Raw genomic sequence first — 21,751 nt, 5'->3', positions numbered from 1 at the left:
GAATTAAGAGTTTAAATGACAACATGCATCTTTTTCTTTGCTTCACTGTGTAGTTCATCTAATACAACTTGAACATTTCATACACAGCACAGGACCCCACAGGAGGCTCTCAGGTAAATATACCTGCAATTACCTTCTGTATCAAAATATCTGGCATAACTTGAGTTAATGATGGTTTATTTTTGACAGCTGGACTTGTCATCTGATACTAGCATCCAGCTGTCTATGGAAGATGGTGGTAAGAAAAAGGAAATCCTTTTGTTTCAGTGTTTTCCGGTCTTGGATTAAATTTGTGACAACAAAGAAATGCACAACAGAGATGCGTGATTGCTTTCTTAAATTACACATACACGCTCTCTTTAATTATTAAATAATATATTTAATAAGTTTTGCCTCTACATTTTAATTTCCCTGCACATTGTGATAAATGAATAGTTGACCATTGTGGTAGTTTTAAGTGTTTGACTCCAACACCTTGAACAGCAGCTGGCAAAGGTAGTCCTTGTTCTGCTCTTAGCTTTGGCGAGGGTTAATTAGAGTGGGCCTCCAGCTCACAGTGAACCCTCGAACAAAAGAAACACCACTATTGCCAACTGCAGTCCAAGATAGAAGATTTGGACTACATCCGGTTACCCCAGTTAGGTAACCTGGCCTGTGAGGAAGCTGGTAGTGTATGAACTTTCCAAATAAAACCTGCAGACATTCTGTAGTGTATATATGTGTATATATAAAGATTGTTCATCCAAGAGAAGCACCGAGTATATTATTTATCTAATTCCCAATTTTGTTTCCCCTTGTGCATCACACAGGGATGACTAGAAGTGATGTGACTCAGCTGACTGTGAGCTCACTGGATGAGAGTCAGAGAAACTTTTCCAATGTGGACCTTCAACCTGAAGACCAAGATGAGGAGCTGGAAATGTCTCTTAGAAGTCATGGCAGTTCCTGGGTGGAGCTCTATCCAAGTATGATTAGTCGGATAAAGAGGGCCTGGGATCGGCAGCATGTCTCTACAGCCGCTGATTCTGTGCTGAGGAGGTACCGCAGATGGCGTCAGCAATCAAATAGAAGTAACCTCAACAACACCTTTGTCGTCCCACTTAGACACACAAACAGCAAACCAAAGAAGATGACCACAAAAGCATTTCCAGAGAAAAGCTCCAGCAGGCCTATGAAAGAGCAATTCACGAGGACCAAAACAACGCCTTTGCAGACTGTGACCTGTCCTAGAGACTGGCACGAAATGCACCAATCTCCTGATAGGGAGGAAAACCTTATGAGCAGGCACCAGCATAAGCCTGTCCTTGTAATGGACTTCTCTGCTTCCTATGTGTCCTTTAAACCAAAAGAGATACCATTAAACAAGACTTTCACTGTGTCTCAGCTGTCCCCTCGTAAACAAACCCAGGTGGAAGACCAGGCCTCTGCATATAGCGTCAGTCCTTCACGACCTTGTGCTAAAGCCTCTGAGGAAAGATCAAGTCTTTCTCTATTAGAGACAGCTGGGAGCTCCATCCTTGCACCAGAATTCACTGCTGCAATACAGAGACCTGATATCTATGGCTCCCCAGTCAGGCAGGAGGTGCCGAGCTTTAGGGACAGGAGTCCCCTAAAAGCAAGAGTGGTGACCAGCCTGGGAAGATCACCTCATTTGTTTTCCAGAAGCCCCAGTGAATATTCTGTGACTTCCAGAGAGCCTATGAGGCCCAGATCACTCACGGCCTCTCTGTTCTCCCCGACAAAAAGGCCTGTTTTGCCACTGAAGATGCTTTACCCTCAAAACTCCCAGCAGTCCTTCCTGCCGCACTCACCGCAGTCAGCCTCAGCAGCAGGGGGTCATCGCAGGCTCGTACGACACCTCTCCATTGATTCCATCCTGCCTTCGTCCCCTGGCTCGTGCTCACCAAAGCAAGTTGATGAGGATTTCATGAAACTTTACCACAAGTTTGTGTGCCAGAACAAGTCAACTTTCTTCAATGGCCCTCCATGCCGTCTCTGTGCTAGAAGCTCTGAGGCCAGCAGAGGTCACTCTTCGTCAGCTCTGGCTGCTCTTGCACTGTCACCGCACCGGTCTGTCTTGAGGAAACGCCACAGGGACCTAGACTGGAGCAGCAATCCACAGTCCAAACGCTTCAGGGAAGTGTATTGCACATACTCCCCAGGGTCCAAACGCCACAGCAGAGCGATGCTAAGGCAAGGTCTCCCTTTGTCTGAACTGGAGCTGCCTCGTGGTGGTAGCTCCAGTAAGCACAACATGTTTCAAAGGTTCAGGAGCCAGCAGTATCCAGCACATGAGGAATATGTGGAGGCTGAATCTGCAGCGGATTTTTCTGGCATGGGTAAGCCTCATCCTTTTTTTTAAGTCAAGTGATAGAGTGCTCAAATTATGTATTTTTGCATAGCTACAAAAGTGCAGTTAAGATGCCTCCTAAACATATCAGGTGCAGGCAGGTATTTTGGTTAGAGGACTTTTATGAGGACACACCCACTGAATTTGGGTGGGTGCATGCATGATTGTGCATGTTTTTTCTAGGGTGCAGCTTTCTAAGGAACCACTCACCCAGACAACACAAGCAAACTAAAGAAGATACAAATATATAAACTGATTGTCAGCTTACTTTGTGAGAACTCCCAATATTTCTTTAAAGTTTGGGTTTTGAAATTACAAGTCAGACTTATTTTATGCAAGTTTAATCATCACAGCTATGTAAAGAGTCCATTGACGTGTATTTTGTCAGAGTGAATCTCCACTTGGGGAGCGAGAGAGGGGGGGGGGGAGAGCGCACGCCTGTGTGTTTGTATGAGGGGCCGTACAAGCCAAAATTCATTCTCATACTGAGTGGAGCAGAAAGAGGTCACTGTAGCATACAACTCACACAAAAATGACAGCTACTAAATGACCAACAATGCACCTGTGAAGTTTGTCTGTCCCTTCACATCTGATCTTCATAGTTTTCTTGACTTGTTTCTGATTACCTAATCATTATGCTTTATTCAACAGGAAGTTCACTATAGAGCAAAATGACCTGTGGCTACTCTCCCAGGTGACTAAAATAATTCCCATGTACAAGATATTTTTGGCCTCTGGGGGTTGTGTTCTTACTCACCTTTTCCCATCACATACAGAAAATGGCGATGAAGGGGATCATCAAGGAGATGGGCCGATGAAATTTAATGAAATGTATGACCATCTAGTTCAGCGATGGAAACCTGCTGATAATTAATCTCTCTGAACTATTTTTAATTGATTATAATTGTTCATATTTTATAGCTAGATTTTATATGTTCTATCAATTCTTGAATATATGTTTGATGTCTATTTTTCTGATGTCTATTCATTATTGAAATAAAATTGTCAATGGGAGAATGTAGTTTAAAAAAAAAAAGTACTTGTTGTCATTGTAGTTATTGTTTATTATTCATACATCATATTCCTGTATTGTTCAAATTTGAGAAAACAGCCCAAAACCCAAACAAAACAGTTTTTCTAAGTAAATAACAGAAATAAAGATCATTTAATGTTTTGGTCATTTATCGTGTGCGCTTTTTCTGGCATTGTAAATGCTTTGAATACATGTGGAAATCTACTTTTCAAATAAATGCAGCTGCAAAACAAAAACATACTTGTGTGGTAAGAAATACACACCTGGAATTAGTCACATCCAGGAACAGGAAAAGAGAAAAAAAGCTTAGCCACCACAGGTGAGAAAATGCATCACTTTCATCTTCCTAAGGTTCTGAGTAAAGTAACCTTCTGTAGTTGTGTAACATCTTAGTGTTCCGGCTGGCAATGTTGAGATAAACCATATGTAGAACAGGGTTTTTTTTTTTTAAAGTTTGCAGCACCATCCACAGTGCTACCGTTGGTGCAGCAGTTACCACTCCAGCTCCACTGGATATTTCCCAGTCAGACAGGCAGTGCAGTGGCCCGCTTTCCTGTTGGACTTGTTATTGGAATTAATTTTGTCCTTTTCAATATGGAAAGCAATACCCTCCTGGACAGCAGATATGAGGCCCTCCACAGTCAGATATTTAACACTGTCAGCACCTGTAAACAGCGTTAGCATTAAACACAAGCTTTTGTTCTGACCAGGCAAAGAAATGAATGGTAGAAGTGCATTTTTAAATACCAATATAACCAGCAATGTCCTGAAACTCCGGCTTGTTGGCAATGAGCTCCTCCTTGGTTGGGATGTTGATGCCCATGTAGCAAGGGAACCTGATTGGTGGAGAAGCCACCCTGATGTGGACCTGTCCAGAAGAATAATTAGGTTACTATAAACACAAAGTTAGTGTGTGACTATATTCTGGTCACACACAGTTAGGTACCCTTTTCAGGACCAATATTTGTTCTTCAAATGGTCAGAAATAACAAATCAAAATGTATCTTCTGTTAATTCAGGTGACAATGATTATTTACCTTTACTAAATGTGGCAAAATGTAGCATTTATCTCTTCTTCTATACACATCAAGCACTTGATGTGTATAGAAGAAGAGACAAAGTGTTGTATGAATGTTTGGTTAAAATGTGAATTACGGTTCAGATCAGATTGACTAGTAGGCCCTAAAATAATGAATGAGAGTATGTGATGTTACTCATGCCATAAATCTGATTAGGGACAGATTTTCATAAAAATGGTTTACCAGACGCGGGGCTTGGCCCAACTTTTAAAAAATCCAAAAGTTAATCACTTCCTATCTTTAGTATTACAAGATTAGATATTTCCAAATAAACATGTATCAATGAAATAATAACTGGGATGTTCAAGAAAATACCCCCAAAATTTGGATCCAGATATCCTGGATTTGGGGTTTAAATTCATGCATAGTGCGGAAGGAATTTTCTGTCTTATTGGAAATACAGTCTCAGACTGCTCTTGTGGTACGCCCACTTTTTTGAGTTGACAGTTAATGAGCCTAATATTTTCTATGAACCCCTGATGTAAGTATAGTACGCAATGTGACAAACACATGGGCTTTTTTCCCACGTATTCCACTTATTGCCATTAAAAAAACTCTCCAGTTTTATGTTAATTTCCTGTGCTTCTAGTCTACTTACAGTCTGAATTATCAGACAATCTGAACCAATCAGTTTCTGAGCCACTCTGCCAAAATGTTGTGTGTGCTATATCAACAACTATAGCCAAACGCTATTAAACGAACCTCTTTGGCACCCGCTTCCTTCAGCAGCTTAATAATAGGGGAAATTGTGTTGCCTCTGACGATGGAGTCATCAATGAGCACCACTCGTTTCCCAGCAAAGTTGTCTGTCAGTGCTCCAAACTTCTTGGCCACTCCTAGCTGCCTCAAGCGGGTGTTTGGCTGGATAAAAGTTCTTCCAACATAGCGGTTTTTACACAGAACCTCAATGTATGGAAGACCAGACTGTGAGAAGACAGAAGAAAAGCTAGTGAGACTGTAAGTCCACCCAGTATATTATAAGATTACTGAGGTGGAGTAGACACACTGTAGACCAGACCTGCTCAGCGTAGCCCAGAGCAGCAGGGGTTGCAGACTCTGGCACAGTGCTGACAACGTCTGCATCAGTCGGAGACTCGATGGCCAACTGCCGCCCACATCGCTGTCTGGCAGTATAGACCATCTGCCCTGTAGTACATTGATATTTCAGTATTAATACATTTAAGAAATGAGTAATCAGTAAGTGTGTTACCCATAATAAATATGCATACCTTCGAATATAGAGTCTGGTCTGGCAAAATAAACATATTCAAAAATGCAGAAGGCTGGGAGGTCTCCCTCAGGTCGAGGCACAACGCTCAGAGATTTGACGCCATGTCTGGATATCTGGACTATCTCTCCTGGCAAGACCTCTCTGTAGTACCTGTTAATCAATAACGACAAAAAAATATAATGAACCGATGGACTCAAGGAACACCATTTCACTGTTCATGCATTCAGATTCAGAAGAATTTATCCCCAAGGGGCAATTAAGAGACTGACCTTGCCGACCGTACATAAAATACACAAACATCACATTGGGGAGATAGGTCAGGCTAGGTAGCTGGCCGGTCGGCCGCACGAGCAGCAACCCGGAACCGAACAGCAATGGGTGTGCATCAAAAGCTATGTTGTTACCGCTGTGGATTACGGTTCAGATCAGATTGACTAGTAGGCCCTAACTATTATGATGGTCATTGAATCACGTCTTTACTAGAATATACTAAGGTGTCAAAACTAGGGCTGTCGGCATTAATCGTGTTAGTCGTTAACGGAGATATGCTGCGTTAACGCGGTTTTGCCGTCAACGTCATTTTAACGAAATTAACACTGACAGCCTTAGTCAAAACTTGTCATTTAGGTCAGCGGTCCCCGACCCCCGGGCCTCGGACCGGTACCGGTCCGTGAGTCGTTTGGTACCGGGCCGCGAGAGTAGAGGCTCAGGTGTGAAATGTATGGTTTTTAGGGTTTTTATCGGTTTTCAGCGTTATTTTGTTATCGTTTTTATCATTGACTCGGTTTTCCTGAGTCTTTTCACGTGTGTTATGAATAAATCTTCTTTTTTTCGTTACCGGTACTAGTTTTATTTTGTTGTATTTATCCGTGACACCTTAAAGGCCGATCCGTGAAAATATTGTCGGGCATAAACCGGTCCGTGGCGCAAAAAAGGTTGGGGACCGCTGATTTAGGTTACAGGAATGTTATCGAAAGCCATCTTTATGGGAAAAAAAAAAGAAAAAAAAAAAAAAAAAAAGAGTAAAGCGCCATAATAGAAAGAAAGAAAAAAAAAAGTACTCGTGGCCTAATGCAAATGATATGAAACCTTTGGGAAAGAAGGAAAAATAAAAAATAAGGTTATAAAAATGATTTACACCTGGCATTTCAGTTCCTGTTATACTAAAGAATACTTTTGCAAAGGTAATAAATGCTTACTTGGCACCAATCGACTGGAAGCTGCACGACTCTGATGACACAACCCACCCCTCAGTGTCTTCCTCTTGACCGCCTGCTTAAAAAACAAAACAAAACACAAGAATCAAGTTAATCATTCACCAGCTTACACATCTGACCTCTGACAAAATCAAAAGTGCCAAAAGCTCTGCTGCAACCATTGCCCTTTCGTGAGGCGTCCTCTTTATCAGTAAAGCTAGTCTTTTGAGAGCAAACATGCCTGTGTTCTGCAGTTGCACTAATTCTGATGCAACGATAACATGCAACAACTGTGTAGATACCTGGACTGTGCAGTTTAGAGATGGGAACGAGCTGCCCAATGCACAGTGGCCTATTTCCATAAGGGTCACGCACTGCGTAGATTACATCTTTGAACATGACCAGCAGTGAGTATGATGTTGGCGTTTCAGTCATGAGGTTTTTAATTCTACAACAAAAAAAATAAGCAAATAAAAACAGTATTAAAGTAATGTAAGGCAAAAATATTTATGCTTATGTATCATTAGGTCACAACAGTCACCTGGCAACCCAGTCAGGTGAGTCTAGCTCCTCCATAGGTGGAGTCAGTGCCAGCAGCTGGGTGATGAGCTCGCTGTCTGAGCTGGTGGAGAGGCCGACACCATGGCGCATCACCTACAAGGCACATTTATAGTGACTGATTAATTATGGAATAATGTTATTTTCTGTGGAAATAGCAGTCTTTGGAAAATTTTATAATGGAAATGGTTGTCACACCCCTGCCCTCAAAGAGCCACTCAACAGCCACGCTGGGAAAGTGACACAGGCCAATCATGTTGTTGTACTGACGTCTAGGCTCGCCTGATGTTCATGATAGTTTTAACTGCGCTTTGGCACAACTGCTATATAATGACACAAAGATATACATAAGTCTACTTATTGTTTTTCCTTCACTTATTGCATCTATAATGTGAGTCAGGACTCTGGAGAAAAGTGTTTTGTCTTTTTGTTTTTTACATTTTTTTTCTAAATCAGTCTAGCTTTTATGTCTCAGCGGCCATCAAAATGAAATTTATGGGTTTTTCAGATCAGATAAAGCTACTTTAAGATTCTGGCTTGTCACAAGAGGTTGGCCACATGTTTAAGTTGGCAGAGTTTTATGCCGGATGACTTTCTTGAAGCACAAAGAGGATTTGTGTCTCTGGCTGGAAATGAAACAGTGACCTTTACTTGCCAACTGAATGTTATCAACTAAATCATTTTAAAATAGTTGTCCACATAATCACCTGAAGCAGTTTCCAAGATGGCTGCTGAGCATAAAGCACAACAGAGTATGAAGTTAATCCATTGGTCTATGGATGATCTATTTCAGCGTCCAGTTCAATAGGTAGTACACATATTTCATATAAAGGTCTGGCTTGTCTTAAAAAACATATACATGACACACAGATTTTTGTTAGTGATCACAAAGTGCACTCGAGAAGGGACGTTGACGTGATCCAGCTGGACTGAGCATGTTTCAGTGCCACTTATGAATATGATACTGACTTCTTGTTAGGAAAAGGGGAGGCAGTCTAAATTTACCTAAAGAATAGGACTTATTTGAAGTAAAGCTTTAAATTTCCTTCTGAAAGGTTAGTTATGTATAATTGGTTAAAAACCAAATCCAGCTGACAAGGTCTGCGTTAAAAAAATTCTTATTAATTCATCGTAATTGGTCGACTAGATATATAATATGAAGTGCATGGATTGTCATAAGATTCCTTTAAAGAAAAAAAAAAAAAGAAAAAAAAGAGGACAGTTATAAATATGCACGCAGTAAATGTGCAGGTTTGTATGAAAGCATAATCATAGAAATGGCAGTGCCGAACGAGCAGATTATGGTAATACAGCTTTCTCAAGATCCACTTATACAACCAGCATGAGTCTCAAGTCACCTTTGACAAGGTAAATGTAATCGATTTACTGAACCATCAGAGTGATGGCAGAACTTCAAAAAGCCTGTTTGAGCGTTCAGACTTTTGTAATTTGGAGTGAAGTTTAAGAGAGCAGTTAATAATTTGGTACTGATTTTTCATGGCAAATCATGTGTGGAATTCTCACTCAGTGCACAGTCTCATAAATATAATCAAAACTTCCTGTGTATTTTAGCCTCAGATTGGAAGAGAGGTTGCTGAGAAAGGTGAGAAAAAGACAGGATGGGAACACATTTGTTAAATTATGGTAAATGGCCTGTATTTGTATAGCGCTTTACTAGTCCCTAAGGACCCAAAAGCGCTTTACACAACCAGTCATCCACCCATTCACACACACATTCACACACTGGTGATGGCAAGCTACATTGTAGCCACAGCCACCCTGGGGCAAAATCAGTTTAATATAGCTTACATTTTATAGATTGGTTTTTCTTTGTTGTTTTTTTAAGATTTTCAGCCTGAAATGTTCTTAAGAGATATACATTGTAAAAAGCTATTCATTTTGTATCTCATTAATGCGAGCATTAACTGTAGATACAAATTCTTTTGAGAGTGAAAAGCACTTAATAGTCAAACAAATCCTTTGACTGGATGATGGATGCAGCTCTGGTATGTGAAAGTGTTGACATCCAGCCCATAACCTTCGTTAAGATTGGATATAGCAAATAAATATTTCAGCAGAAAGAAAATCTGTGTGTGTGTGTTCAGTTCATTATTTTTATATCACATTGATATGCGCAACATTCAGCGTGGACAAGCAGAGCCCCTCCTCACCTTTTTCCGCAGGGCATGGGCATTAACCAGCTCTCCATTGTGTGCTACAGCAATCTTGCCATGCAGTGTATCCACCACAAAGGGCTGGCAGTTCTGCAGCTCTGAGATCCCGGTGGTTGAATAGCGTGTGTGGCAAATGCCGAGGTTACCATAGCGCAGTTTAGTGAGAGCCTCTGGTGAAAAAGCGGTGCTCACTAATCCCATTCCCTATAAAATGACAACATTGCTCTGTGAAGGTTTTAACTTGCACAAAAATATTTTAAAATAAATAGAAAGTGATGTTAAAAAGCAGAAAATTAGCAAACAATGAGGATGTCTGAAGGCTTTAAAACAAGTCTGTAAAGGCCAAACATTAAAGTGCTCAGTGTGATTCTGACCAGCTGGGTTGTTTCGATGTAACTGTGCCAAATGGAAATATATTCAGGACGCAACCCAAATACGTCCTGGGTCTGTTTTTGAGATGCTGGGTTAAACTGTGCTTCTGTTTTATCATACAAGAAGCTTCTGATCATGATTCAGTGTTACCTTGTGTGCTGTGTACGTGGGTGGACTGGCTCCATTACTTGTGACAATCCCAGCACTTTCCTGCCCCCTGAGTAGACACACACACACACACACACACACACACACACAACATTACAGTGTAAATTTTCATGTATTAGTGGGAAGTGTGTTTTTTTGCATGAATGATTTCTGTTTCTTCTCTGCAAGAATAAACTTGAGTCAGTTACGGTTGCCTTTAGGCAAATCAAAACTGGTTTAACGAGGGCCAAATGGAGCAGAAACAAAATCCCCCCCCAAAAAAAGGAAAAAGCAGATTTGCTTCCCTGCGGTGAGGCTGCCATATATGGAGAGTCGCCTTGCTGCAGTTTCAATCCATTACCAAGCTGCTTCTCAGATTACACTTAGTCCCGCCCCCTCAGCACACAGCTTAAGCCAGTGGTGAGGCTGCTTTTCAGCATGAAGGCGTTGCTTTCAGGCTTAACCGCCTGGTTGCCTAGGGAACCGGGCAGCAGAGACAGACAGGCTGGGGGAAAAGAAAGCGTTTCCAGGTCAGCTCAAACATGGAGAGAGGAGCAGAGAGACAAAGAGGAGGTGATAGTGAGGTGGGGGAGGAAAAAGGCTCAGTGGAGAGGCAGTGGGGGGAAGCAGAAGTGCTGGCTCTACTCTCAGTGTGGGACCAGGTTGGAGCTCAGCACGTAGTAGAGAGCAGAAGCACATTTGAGGTGATTTCAGAGCGTCTGAGGAGGCTCAGTGTTGTGCGCAGCTGGAGGGAGTGTCAGGCCAAATGCAGAAGCATGAGACTTCAGAGCAGGAAGGCTGACGCAGGCACATCGGCAAACTACAGCCAAGGAGTGGAAGAAAGGCCGCTTGAAAGGCCATGGGAGGAAGAAGATGTGGATAATCAAAGAAGAATCTACCCAGTCCAGGAAGGTAAACATGTTCAACACCAACTGTACTATTGATGATAACAACATGACTTTTTCCACCTTGGGAAAAAACAAAACAAAACAAAAACTGGCATCCAAGGATAAACAGACACGCCAGTTAAAACTATTCTTAGCTTACTTGTGCTAAAAACTAATTCAAGGACTTACATAAAAGTCATCTTGTTTTTCTTTGGGTTTTTTCCAAATCAACATTTAGCCAAAATTTACAATGTTTTCATGTGTGCACAGGAATGAAGACTCGATTTCATTCAGCTGTTTCTTACTCTACTAATGTGGCTGAAGAGGGAGGCCGCCACTGGACGGATGACGAGGTTAGAGCGCTGCTGTGCGTCTGGGCTGACCGCAACGTTCGGGAACGTTTGAAATGCACGCTGCGCAACAAATCCATATTCCAAGAGATGGCTCGTCAAATGCAGAGAAACTTTGGGGTGATACGGAACTGGAAACAATGCCGTACAAAGTACAAGAATTTGAAATATGACTATAAGACTGCGAAAAGTGCACACGCTGCGGGAGGAAGCGGTGCAGGAAGCCCAGGGAAATACATGAAGTTTTTTGATGAAGTGGAGGCCATTCTACTGGACAAAGGACTGGAAAATGGGACCAGGGAAATGCAGAAGAGACTGTATGATGGTGAAATGGAAGCAGGGAGGCTACAAACGCCAGCAAGCCACACAGGGCAGATAACGGGCTCTGAGAGTGAGGTGGTCATCGAAATTGATGATGGTAAGCATCAAGTTTGCAAGCAGTTGTTTTAGATTCAAGGCTTTGTGAAAATAATTTTCTTATATATTTATCATTTAAGATGACAACAGTGACGATTACGACATGGATGGAGAAATGGAAGTAAAATGGAGAAGTGCAGGTATGCCGAAAAAGAAAAATCTGCCAAATCAACCGTGGAGTTTAGCAGCATAATTAAACTTTTCCTTCCGTATCTGTTCTTCTTTTATCCCAGACGCCCATCTAGCACACACAGACTCCAGCTCTGACCAGTTCCAAGTAGTCACAGTGTCGGACACGGGTCGAAACTGGAGCGACCAAGAGGTGCGAGCCCTGATCCAAGTCTGGTCGGATGAGCGCATACGCAGGCAGCTGGAGAGCTCAACCAGAAAGAGGGACATCTTTGTCCAGATCTCGAACAGGTTAATGCAACAAGGTATTGAACGTGACTGGAAACAGTGCCACACAAAGTACAAGAACCTCAAGTATCTCTACAGGTCCCTTCAAAGGGGCAAGGCTGACGAAGCTGACCCGAGACGCCTCATGAGGTTCTATGAGGAAGTGGACTCCATTATGAATCGCACGGCTAATGACTCTCTGCGAGACACAGGAGCAGCCGAGTCTGCAGATTCAGGCGGACTTAGTACATCTGACAACTGTGATGAGAAAAATCACGTGGACGGCAAGTTGACAAACACGAGGAGAGCTGTGGAGGGAGCCGTGGAGGACAAAACCTGCACCTCTGATTCGGACTTATCAGTAACCATCGAGGCTACATCAAATGCTTATGAGTCAAAGAGACATAAAATTAAGGAGCATTATCTGGATCAAGAACACATGTTGATGAGTGAGCTGATCATTTAATCATCATTATTATCAGCATGAATTAGATGAAAAAGATTACATAATGCTTTCAGTGGTCAGTTACCATATGTAAGATAATTTATGTCTTAAAATATCTCCCATACACAAAACAAACTGATGACATTTAGTTCAGGGTTCTCCCTGGCTCACAATAGACTTTTATTGGCACTGAATCTGTTACCAAATGTGATAGAAAATGCACAGATTTCTAACCATTTTATTAGAAATCAATCAATTCATCGGCTGAACTTTAGCTTCATTATCTTGCCCGAGGATACTTCAATGTGCAGACGAGAGAAGTCAGACATCAAACCAACAACTTTCCAATTAGTAGACAACTTGGTCCAAGTTGGTTTTAAAATATATATATATATATATATATATATATATATATATATATATATATATATATATATATATAAATATTATTATTATAGTTTAAAGATATTATTTAAAAAGGAGTCCCGAGGTGGTCTTAAGCCAGTCTTACTATGTTTAGTACCAAGACAATTCTTTTCTTTTGTAGCAAAAAAAAGCATATTTGTATTTTTGTAACTGCCTTTAATATTATATTTTTGCAGGTGCTTCTGAGAGTGTGGTGGAAAGAGAGGATACTACTTCAACACACAGAAGAATCAAGAGGAAAGCTGTGGATGAAGGTCTGAAATATGTCTCCTTCTGTAATCCCTTTTAATGTCACGTGACATCCGCAATTGACTGAAGCTTTTGTCATTTCTGGCTAAGTCCCATGATGTGCCATGGCGCCTCATAATTAAATTATGGATAAGGATATGGTCGTGACTTCTAATAAAATGCACAACTCACATAACCCTACTAGGAGCTAACATGTTACACTAGTAGTACTTGAAAAGTAAGTTAATGTAAACCTTTGCCCTTCTTATTTCCAGACCCTGGACTGCACACACCACTAAAAAAGCTGAACATTGGGCCTCTCGTTGCTGAAAGACTCCACAGCCAGTGTAAAGAAGAGCAGGACCATATTCCAATAATAAAGATCAACTCAGTCTGTTCAATGGCCACCCCTGCTCCATCGCCGTCGCCAGAATTACAGGTAACATATACTGATCTCATGTGACCATTACAAAACTGAGGTATTTTTGAAATAATAAAAGCTGTTGTGGCAACTTTTTAAAAGCTACCCCAACTACTTGATTAATCGAGTGACAGATTATTTGGCGACCATTGTGATAATCAGTTAATCATTTTTCAAATAAAAATGCCGAACATTAAAATTATGATTGCAACATGTTTAGGTTTTAGATTGTTTCAGATTGCAAAAACAAAGATTAATTGTTTAATGCATATATCATAAAAAACAAAAGCTGCAGCTCTATGCTTTTATGAACGGAAACTGTTATGTCTTAAGGGTTATTCACTAATCCATGTCAGAAAATCCCAGAAAGTTGATTTTCTTCATCTGGTCACAGCATTTTCAATGGAAATGTTTCATCGCTTATCCAGGTGACTTCTTCAGTATCGGCTGACTGCAGTTTTCCACAACTTTACAGTACAGTACTTGAGCAGTATAGCTGCATAACAACCGAAACCAGCACCACTGACTAACAATGAGCCACAAATTCAGTTTCATGGTCGTTAGTATGCAAACTGTCATGACCATTGGTAGCATGAGTACCATTTAGACAGTGTTAGGAACTGGCTGCAATCACATCACTCTAAGATGATGAACAATAGTTCAAAGATGTCATCCCCTTTTCACATAACGGCTCGCCACTCAAACCAGGATGTGCACATCGTCACTGAAAGAGTGGCCACTGGCCTGTAGGTGTAAACAGCCCTGTCCTGATGAGCTAGCTCTTCTGCGCTGTGCAATCTGCTAACCGCAGGTTGTCGGGTTGGCTTTCTAAATTCAATGAAATTGGGAGAAAAAGAATAATATATTAAATTTCAAGCTAGATGAAGGAAACCAGGCTTTTTGGTTTATGAAGACATTTCCCCTCTCATGTGTGAAGCTTTTTCAGTTCCAAAAACTGTCCCAAGTATTTTAACCCTTAGTCGGGTTGTGCCCTTGGAGGGTGTCCTGAGGATCGTTAACCCACCCGGTTTCTATGCAAGTCGTTAAGGGTCACATCAGTTGAACTGACATGTGACTAAATGGATGGGTTATTTCGGTCACAAGACCTAAGTGTGAATTCTATGTGGGACAGCTTCATGAACCAAAAAAGAAGTCCAGTTGCCTTCAACTCAGTAACTTAAAACTAGCATACAACAACTGTATCGAAAATTTCATCAGAACCAAGAATGTGGCAAGCTGCTTGATAAAATGTTGCTAACTACAGTGACACTTTAAAAGGTGTTTTGTGTTTCCACTGTACCAGAGTTGATGAGAAAACAAAAAAATTGCTAACTGCTAGGAAATCAAATCTGGCTTTTTTGAGTGTAGACTCAAAACTTGTACAAAAAAAAAAAGAGAAAAGCTATTGAGTAGTCTTTTGCTCAATGTGTGCTCAAGAAGAACAGAAGAAAGCAAGGCCTTCATTGCTTAAGAATGTATGCTTCAAGTATTTAGCCCGAGAACATTGAGCTTCAAGAGGTCATGCTTGGTAATATCAGAAACCTGTGCCAACTTCTTAAACACAAGGCAGAAGGTAAGACAGCCTTTCAAAAATGGCTAAAGACAGCCTGAATTACGCCAGTCCTATGATGTAGAACGAACTGTCAGGATGCAGGAGATCAGTTTGGAGAGCTACAATATCTCGATATTTCTCTCCAAAGAACGTCACAAACCAACTCTGGTATGCAGGCTGTCTGCCGAGTCCCACACTGAGGCAAAAAAGGCAAAACTAATGATGCTTTCCAAAGCCTTTTTGAGAAGGCATCTACCACTGTGGTAGATCTCAGTGCCACAAATCAGGCAACCACCCAAGTAAGCGATTGATGTTTTTTTCACAGCTTGCAAAGCATTTCAGCAAAATGGTCTACTGACACAGTAGAAACTGGAGAAAACCCTGCTTATTGGAAAAATTGATTCTGTGGTAGATGAATATCTAGAAATTGTCCTGACCGTGTTCAGGCTTTAATACCCATTCAGTCCCAGGACAGAACCTGTAGAAATACAGGTTTTGCAGCAGAGTTTAAGATTGTTGTTTATTATAAAATTCACCTCCTCTGAATCAGGAAGGCACTTTACTGCGCTGAGCAAGTGGATGACCTGGCTGCATTCAGAAATATATAGCACTTTGTCATAACCACCAAAAAAAGCTGGTTATCCCAAAAAGAAAGTTAGTGTGCAAAGAAGCATGTGGCATATTTGGTGCCTTTATATGAAGTAATCCAATGCCCACTCAAAAACTGTTGAGTGCTTGGTTGCCTAACATTGTAGAGAACCATGGTGTGGCTGCAGCTGTGGCTCTTTACACTTAACACAGCAATCCTTGCCTGGGATCTTCTTAAGAATAACATGTCCTTCTAATATAGATAGCTAAGGGAATGTTCCATTTTAAAAACCAATAACACTGCAAGAATTATTACAAAACATTAGGGATTAAATACAGTTAAATGATGGTATACCAATCAAATGGCTGAGTACTCTCCAATACTGGAACAACAAATTCATGCATATGTTTTTTGGTTTTATACAAAGTGATTTTTTTTTGTTGTCCACAGTGTTGAACCTAAACTTCTGCACATGTATATAGTTCAACCTTAGGAAATATGCAAAGCTTGCTTATTCTTGCCTTAGTAATGTATTTACACATACATAAGGGTTTTTTTAAATAGTTTTCTCTAGACATTGGCTGCTCTTTCACTCATTTTCAGTGTAGACCTTGTCACTGAGAATTTTTCACTCTTCATGTTTTTCATTTTTCAAATGTTTGACCCATGTCAAAGAACAAGAAATGGGGGGGGGGGGGGGGGGGGGGTGGACTGTCAAAGGACCTAAGAGATGGATTTGGTTCTTCAGCTGCTCTATGTACTGCTCACTGAATCCCGATCAGAAATCGTGGTCAGTGGGAGGGTGGCTGAAAAGACGTCATTCTTAAGGAGGGGGAGCATGGAGGAAAAGCTGAGGTATGCCAAATAACACAACAACTGGACTGAAAAATCAGTGGCGACAGGTCTGATGTGATTAATTCATATTCAATTGTTGGTTCAAACTGCCGTGTGTTCAAAAAAGCAAGAGGTACAATAGAGAGCCATCTTTAAAACACAGTGAAGGCTCTATCATGGTTGCATTGCCTCTGATTCAATTATAATAAAGAAAAATACTGACAGATTTTGATCTAGCATGGCGAGGAAGCATCTGATTGATGCCTCATTTTTCAGCACAGCAGTGATTCCAAACACACTGCCAATGCAGGAAATGCATACCTGGACAGAAAAAACACACAATGAAACATGGTCAGTCATGGATTGGCCTCTCCAGAGCCCAGTCTCAACATTTTTAAAGCAATGTGGGATCACAGAATTGACAGACTGACAGAAAACAGAACAAGAGGAAACAAACATCCAAAGAATGTAAAAGAAACTTTGAATGTCCTTCAACAAGCCTGGAGAACTAGTCTCGAAGGCTACTTACAGAAGTTACAAGAAAGTTTCCGTAAGAGAATTCAGGTTGTGTTGAAGAATAAAGGTTGTCATAGTAATATTTGCTTTGACGCTCTTTAGAGTAGTAAAAACTCCGTTTTTGTCTTATACAGCCTATTTCTGTGCATATTTAAAAAGTCACTACAGCTTGTTTTCTAATTTTCCTGCAAAATATAAAGAAATGGGGGGCGGGGGTCAATATTTTTGCACAATACTGTATATGCGTAACGGTTGCTTTCTGTAAAAATTCACATCTTGCATTTGCATTTTTGTTTTTCTTGCTCAGGTTTGGGTCAGATTCAAATTTAAACCAAACATTTCATCTAAAATGCAAAGCTCGGACGTCATTAACTAGTGTGGTAACTTTTCAGTCGTTACAAATGCTGGAGTAACTGGTTTTCCGTTACTTACCTGTGCTGTAACGCCACCAGCCCCAAAGTTAAGACCTGAGCCACCTCCAGCTGTGTGGGCCACTCTCCCGCAGCGACACACCCAAAGACTCCGCACTCCTCTCCAATACCCGACTCCTCGAACTCCATGGGCTCGCCTGTCGCCGATGCCTCTCGTATAAACTGCGGTCTAGTCTCGCGCCTAGTTGTCTGTGAGCAATTACCGTGCGCGCGCGTGCGCGTGCTTGCCTGATACACGTTCGTGACCAAACACGTGCTTGCAGCGATACAACGTGGTTTGTTAAAACATACCAAACTCAGCTGACACTGCTGAATTGGGCATGAAATCACGAGTAACAGAGTAAAATCAGACTAGACACGTTTTAACCTAACAACCGGTCCGCCATAACTAAAATCATAACGAATTAAATGAAATACGTGGAATTGTACGAATAATTCTAATCAAACTATTCGATTAGGTCAAAAACCACACTATTTAGTCCTGTTGGAGCTTTTGATAAGACAACCTTCTCATCAAAGAGTAAAAGGATGAACTTTGGTAGAAAAACCTCCAAAAGTTTTTTTTTCCTTTTTCTTTTTTTCTTGTTTTTTTACGTCTTGTCTTGACGTTTGAGCGCTTCCCTTTCACGTGGTAACAAATGCGCCGCTGTGATTGGTTGTTTAGATGAGTTGAGAACTGTGATTGGCTCCCGGCGCAAGTAAGACACGGCCCACTTCCCCTCCCCGCCTGCCTGCACACCTTCTGCTTCTCAATAAGTTAACTGGCGTGTTTTGTGATTTGTCTTTCAGGACTGTTCAGGATCGATGAGCGCCATGGCATCCACCCCAGGTACTGTACGATCCTTAATGCACACGTTAGCGCTTAAGTTAGATGTGCATGTTTTAACTTTTTCCTTTTTTTTCAGAGTTGAAAGTCGGCCAAAAGCTCAATGAGGGCAAGACAAAACAGATTTTCGAGCTCTTGGACCAGCCGGGACTGGTTCTAGTCCAGTCTAAAGACCAGATCACGGCTGGGAATGCCGTGAGGAAAGATCAGATGGAGGGCAAAGCTGCCATTGCCAACAAAACTACGAGCTGCGTGTTCCAGCTGCTGCAGGAGTCTGGTGAGGACTTATTGAATGTTTGTAGTGGGGGGGAAAACAGTATTCTGCAGTCTGAGTGGGTTGGGGCAGTTGTGTCAAACTCACCCTGAAGCAACTTTCCCACATGGAGAGAACCGATGTTTGGTAATGTAGGCGCATTAAAGCGCATGTGTATAATTATTGCAGCTCTCTTTTTCCCCCCATAAAAAAGTCCCTTACACTTGGCCAGTATCTAGGCACATTGTTTCTGCAGAAGGTTTTGTGAGCAACAGATTGCTTCAAAGATAGATTGATCCAGTAGAGTGACTGGAAAAAAACAAACTTTTGACTCATTGATCTTTTTTCAGTTTCAGTTAATTTGGGGGCTTAAATGTTAAGAAAATATAAAACGTTTGTCACACTTTGTCAGAGCCCTGGCTCACATATTCAGTTTGCAGGATTTTTCTAAAATGCCATTAGATTTATTTAAATATCTCAGAAGTACATGGTAATTATTTTTCCACACATGGGAAGCAGTTCGGTTCTTATTTTTTCAACTTTTTAAAAATGACTTCCTTTTTTTTTTTTTTTTTTTTTTTAAACCTTCTGAATGACAGTCCACTGAGAACTGAATTGTATGTTGTGTTTCATGGATGGGGGGTGGATTGAACAGAAATGACAATCTTGCAAAAATACTGTGATGGGCATGCAAGATTTACATGATCCCAAAATTACTTTCCATATGACTTTAATTTATAAGCAATTGGCTAACTGTAACCATCTTGTGTGTGACGCGTAGGTCAGTCAAGCTGTAGTAATGGCTGCCTTGTGACTTGATGTGTTTCCACTTAGAATTAACCAAATCCAACCAACCACATCCCACCCACTTTACCCTAATCAAATATAGGTTGAAATCATGGTAACTTGAAGAGCCATCTGTGTGCCAGTGTATACAAATTAAATAAAATGTTTTTCTAATCTCACGTGGTTGCAGATATTGAAATTTGTCCATTAGTTTGAGGTTGCTCTAACATCCACCCTTTTTTGCCCCCCCAGGCATTAAGACAGCTTTTGTTAAGCAGCACTCGGACACGGCGTTCATTGCAGCGCACTGTGAGATGATACCCATTGAGTGGGTATGTCGCAGAGTGGCGACTGGATCTTTCCTCAAGAGGAATCCAGGAGTCAAAGAGGGCTACCGCTTTTCTCCTCTAAAGATGGAGATGTTCTTTAAAGTGAGTCTTCCAGGCGTGCAGTGATTCTCTCGATGCATTTTCAGGCTGTGAGTGTTGCACGCAAACTCATCAATGATTGTTTTTTAGGATGATGCCAACAATGATCCTCAGTGGTCAGAGGAGCAGCTGCTGGAGGCCAAATTCTGTCTGGCTGGGCTCACTATTGGTCAGTATGAGGTGGACATAATGAATCGCAGCACTGTGGCCATTTTTGAGATTCTGGAGAAGGCCTGGGCCACTCAGAACTGCACCCTGGTGGACATGAAGGTAGGCTGTGCAGCACCTCCCCCTGCCGGTTAATTCTTGGTGCAATCACTTTTCTTCTGTACCTACAGCAGAACTACAACTAAGGACTTTTTTTCTTTGCTTATAGATTGAATTTGGTGTCAATGTGAAAACTCAAGAGATTGTGCTCGCTGACGTGATCGATAATGATTCATGGAGGCTTTGGCCAGCTGGAGATCGGAGCCAGCAGAAAGATAAACAGGTCATGCATTGACTTTATTTTCATGCTGATATGAGGAAAAAAGATACAAGCCTTAAACTGTTTTTTTTTTTTTGTTTTGTTTTGTTTGTTTTGTTTGTTTTTCCTTCCCCTTTGTAGGTGTACAGAGACCTGAAGGAGGTTACCCCAGAGGCAATGCAGATGGTGAAGAGGAATTTTGAGTGGGTCTCTGAAAGGGTCAAGGTACAGCAAACAAACTCTAATCTATTCTTTATCTTGTAGGAGTATTTTGCTTTGAATATCTTAACCAACAGACATTGTTTAACATCACAAAAGCCTGCAGCTACTTTTTATGTAATTCAGGAAAACACGAGTACAATTTTGAGCAGTCAAAAATTGAAATAAACTGATGATTCAATGGTTTCTGTGCATCTACAGTTGCTGCTGAAGCCCCAGGCAAGCAGCAGGGTGGTGGTTTTAATGGGTTCCACCTCAGACATGGCCCATTGTGAGAAGATAAGAAAGGCGTGCACCTCCTACGGGATCCCCTGCATTCTCCGAGTCACCTCGGCACACAAGGGTCCAGATGAGACACTCCGAATCAAGGCTGAATATGAAGGTGTGCTTTAATATTGACATAATTCCATCTTTAAACTGATCTAGGGATTCTTGATAATGTGATAATTTCTTTATGCTTTTTTGCAGGTGATGGGATACCCACTGTATTCGTGGCTGTGGCTGGGAGAAGTAACGGCCTTGGCCCAGTGATGTCTGGTAACACTGCTTACCCTGTTATCAACTGCCCTCCTCTCACTCCAGACTGGGGATCACAAGATGTATGGTCATCCCTCCGCATGCCAAGTGGTGAGAAGAGCTCTTTAGAATAGAATGCCTTTATTGTCACTATACAGATGTACAATGAGATACAGATGATCTCCTACTCAGTGAAAACATGTTGGAGAAGAAGAGCGGTGGGAGGGTGCATAGTTTCTGCAGCACTATATACATGTACAGTGTGAATCATACATACTATTTTAATTTTTTCCCCCTTATGGTAACCAAGTCTTTCTCTACTTTATTTGTCCTGCAGGTCTTGGCTGCTCCACAATATTGTCTCCAGAAGCTTCTGCCCAGTTTGCAGCGCAGATCTTCGGGTTGAGTGACCACCTGGTGTGGTGCAAACTGAGGGCATCCATGCTCAACACCTGGGTGTCTCTCAAGCTGGCTGACAAGAAGTTACAGGCCTGCAGCCTCTGAAGAACCCAGCGTGCTTCACACTTTAACACACCGTCTTTGTTTACTATTAAAACCCATTAAATGTAGTTGTTTGTCACACATATCATTCCATTAAGAGACAAATGATTAAAGCCTATATGTA

At 41.4% G+C, this 21,751-nt stretch overlaps 3 protein-coding genes across 4 annotated transcripts in view; 2 read left to right on the top strand and 1 right to left on the bottom strand.

Moving 5' to 3' along the window:
* hjurp (Holliday junction recognition protein) overlaps positions 1 to 6,720 on the top strand; it is an 8,694-nt gene extending 1,974 nt beyond the window's left edge. Inside the window, exons 5-9 of the mRNA XM_085150351.1 lie at positions 88 to 113; positions 190 to 238; positions 810 to 2,339; positions 3,002 to 3,044; positions 3,127 to 6,720. Coding sequence (XP_085006477.1) covers positions 88 to 113; positions 190 to 238; positions 810 to 2,339; positions 3,002 to 3,015 — 1,619 coding nt within the window. The 3' untranslated portion in view covers positions 3,016 to 3,044; positions 3,127 to 6,720. The remainder of the gene's footprint in view (positions 1 to 87; positions 114 to 189; positions 239 to 809; positions 2,340 to 3,001; positions 3,045 to 3,126) is intronic.
* Positions 3,391 to 18,243, bottom strand: ppat (phosphoribosyl pyrophosphate amidotransferase). Of its 2 annotated transcripts, none has more exons than XM_085150352.1 (11): positions 17,634 to 18,243; positions 10,144 to 10,210; positions 9,619 to 9,825; positions 7,431 to 7,543; positions 7,192 to 7,337; positions 6,893 to 6,968; positions 5,692 to 5,843; positions 5,481 to 5,608; positions 5,165 to 5,386; positions 4,131 to 4,251; positions 3,391 to 4,048 (listed from the first exon to the last, which is right to left on the bottom strand). In XM_085150352.1, exons 1-11 carry the CDS (start codon positions 17,759 to 17,761, stop codon positions 3,876 to 3,878), a joined length of 1,533 nt encoding a protein of 510 aa, XP_085006478.1. In that variant the 5' UTR covers positions 17,762 to 18,243; the 3' UTR covers positions 3,391 to 3,875. The 2 variants fall into 2 exon arrangements, with proteins under 2 accessions (XP_085006478.1, XP_085006479.1); XM_085150353.1 differs by having other exon boundaries at positions 6,893 to 6,965.
* On the top strand, positions 10,668 to 21,751 carry paics (phosphoribosylaminoimidazole carboxylase, phosphoribosylaminoimidazole succinocarboxamide synthetase). The gene is made up of 15 exons (XM_085150347.1): positions 10,668 to 11,052; positions 11,298 to 11,795; positions 11,875 to 11,934; positions 12,028 to 12,639; positions 13,238 to 13,315; positions 13,565 to 13,728; positions 18,422 to 18,461; positions 18,538 to 18,735; positions 19,750 to 19,928; positions 20,016 to 20,195; positions 20,302 to 20,415; positions 20,533 to 20,616; positions 20,812 to 20,992; positions 21,079 to 21,237; positions 21,464 to 21,751. The coding sequence occupies exons 1-15, from the start codon at positions 10,683 to 10,685 to the stop codon at positions 21,628 to 21,630; spliced, it is 3,084 nt and encodes a 1,027-aa protein (XP_085006473.1). The 5' UTR covers positions 10,668 to 10,682; the 3' UTR covers positions 21,631 to 21,751.

This window comes from Neolamprologus multifasciatus, chromosome 23 (genome assembly GCF_963576455.1).
Source record: "Neolamprologus multifasciatus chromosome 23, fNeoMul1.2, whole genome shotgun sequence".
In the NCBI taxonomy this organism is placed as follows: Eukaryota; Metazoa; Chordata; class Actinopteri; order Cichliformes; family Cichlidae; genus Neolamprologus; species Neolamprologus multifasciatus.
The sequence above is the reverse complement of the archived record's forward strand: the minus strand, read 5'-3'. Positions and strand labels throughout refer to the sequence as shown.

Coding starts and splice junctions, on each gene's coding strand:
- paics (XM_085150347.1), top strand. CDS start 10,683: ATGGAGAGAGGAGCAGAGAGACAAAGAGGAGGTGATAGTGAGGTGGGG. Junction 11,796..11,874: donor GGTCATCGAAATTGATGATG/GTAAGCATCAAG, acceptor TTATCATTTAAG/ATGACAACAGTGACGATTAC. Junction 13,729..18,421: donor CGCCGTCGCCAGAATTACAG/GTAACATATACT, acceptor TTTGTCTTTCAG/GACTGTTCAGGATCGATGAG.
- ppat (XM_085150352.1), bottom strand. CDS start 17,761: ATGGAGTTCGAGGAGTCGGGTATTGGAGAGGAGTGCGGAGTCTTTGGG. Junction 4,252..5,164: donor AGGAAGCGGGTGCCAAAGAG/GTTCGTTTAATA, acceptor TCTTCTGGACAG/GTCCACATCAGGGTGGCTTC. Junction 4,049..4,130: donor GGACATTGCTGGTTATATTG/GTATTTAAAAAT, acceptor CGCTGTTTACAG/GTGCTGACAGTGTTAAATAT.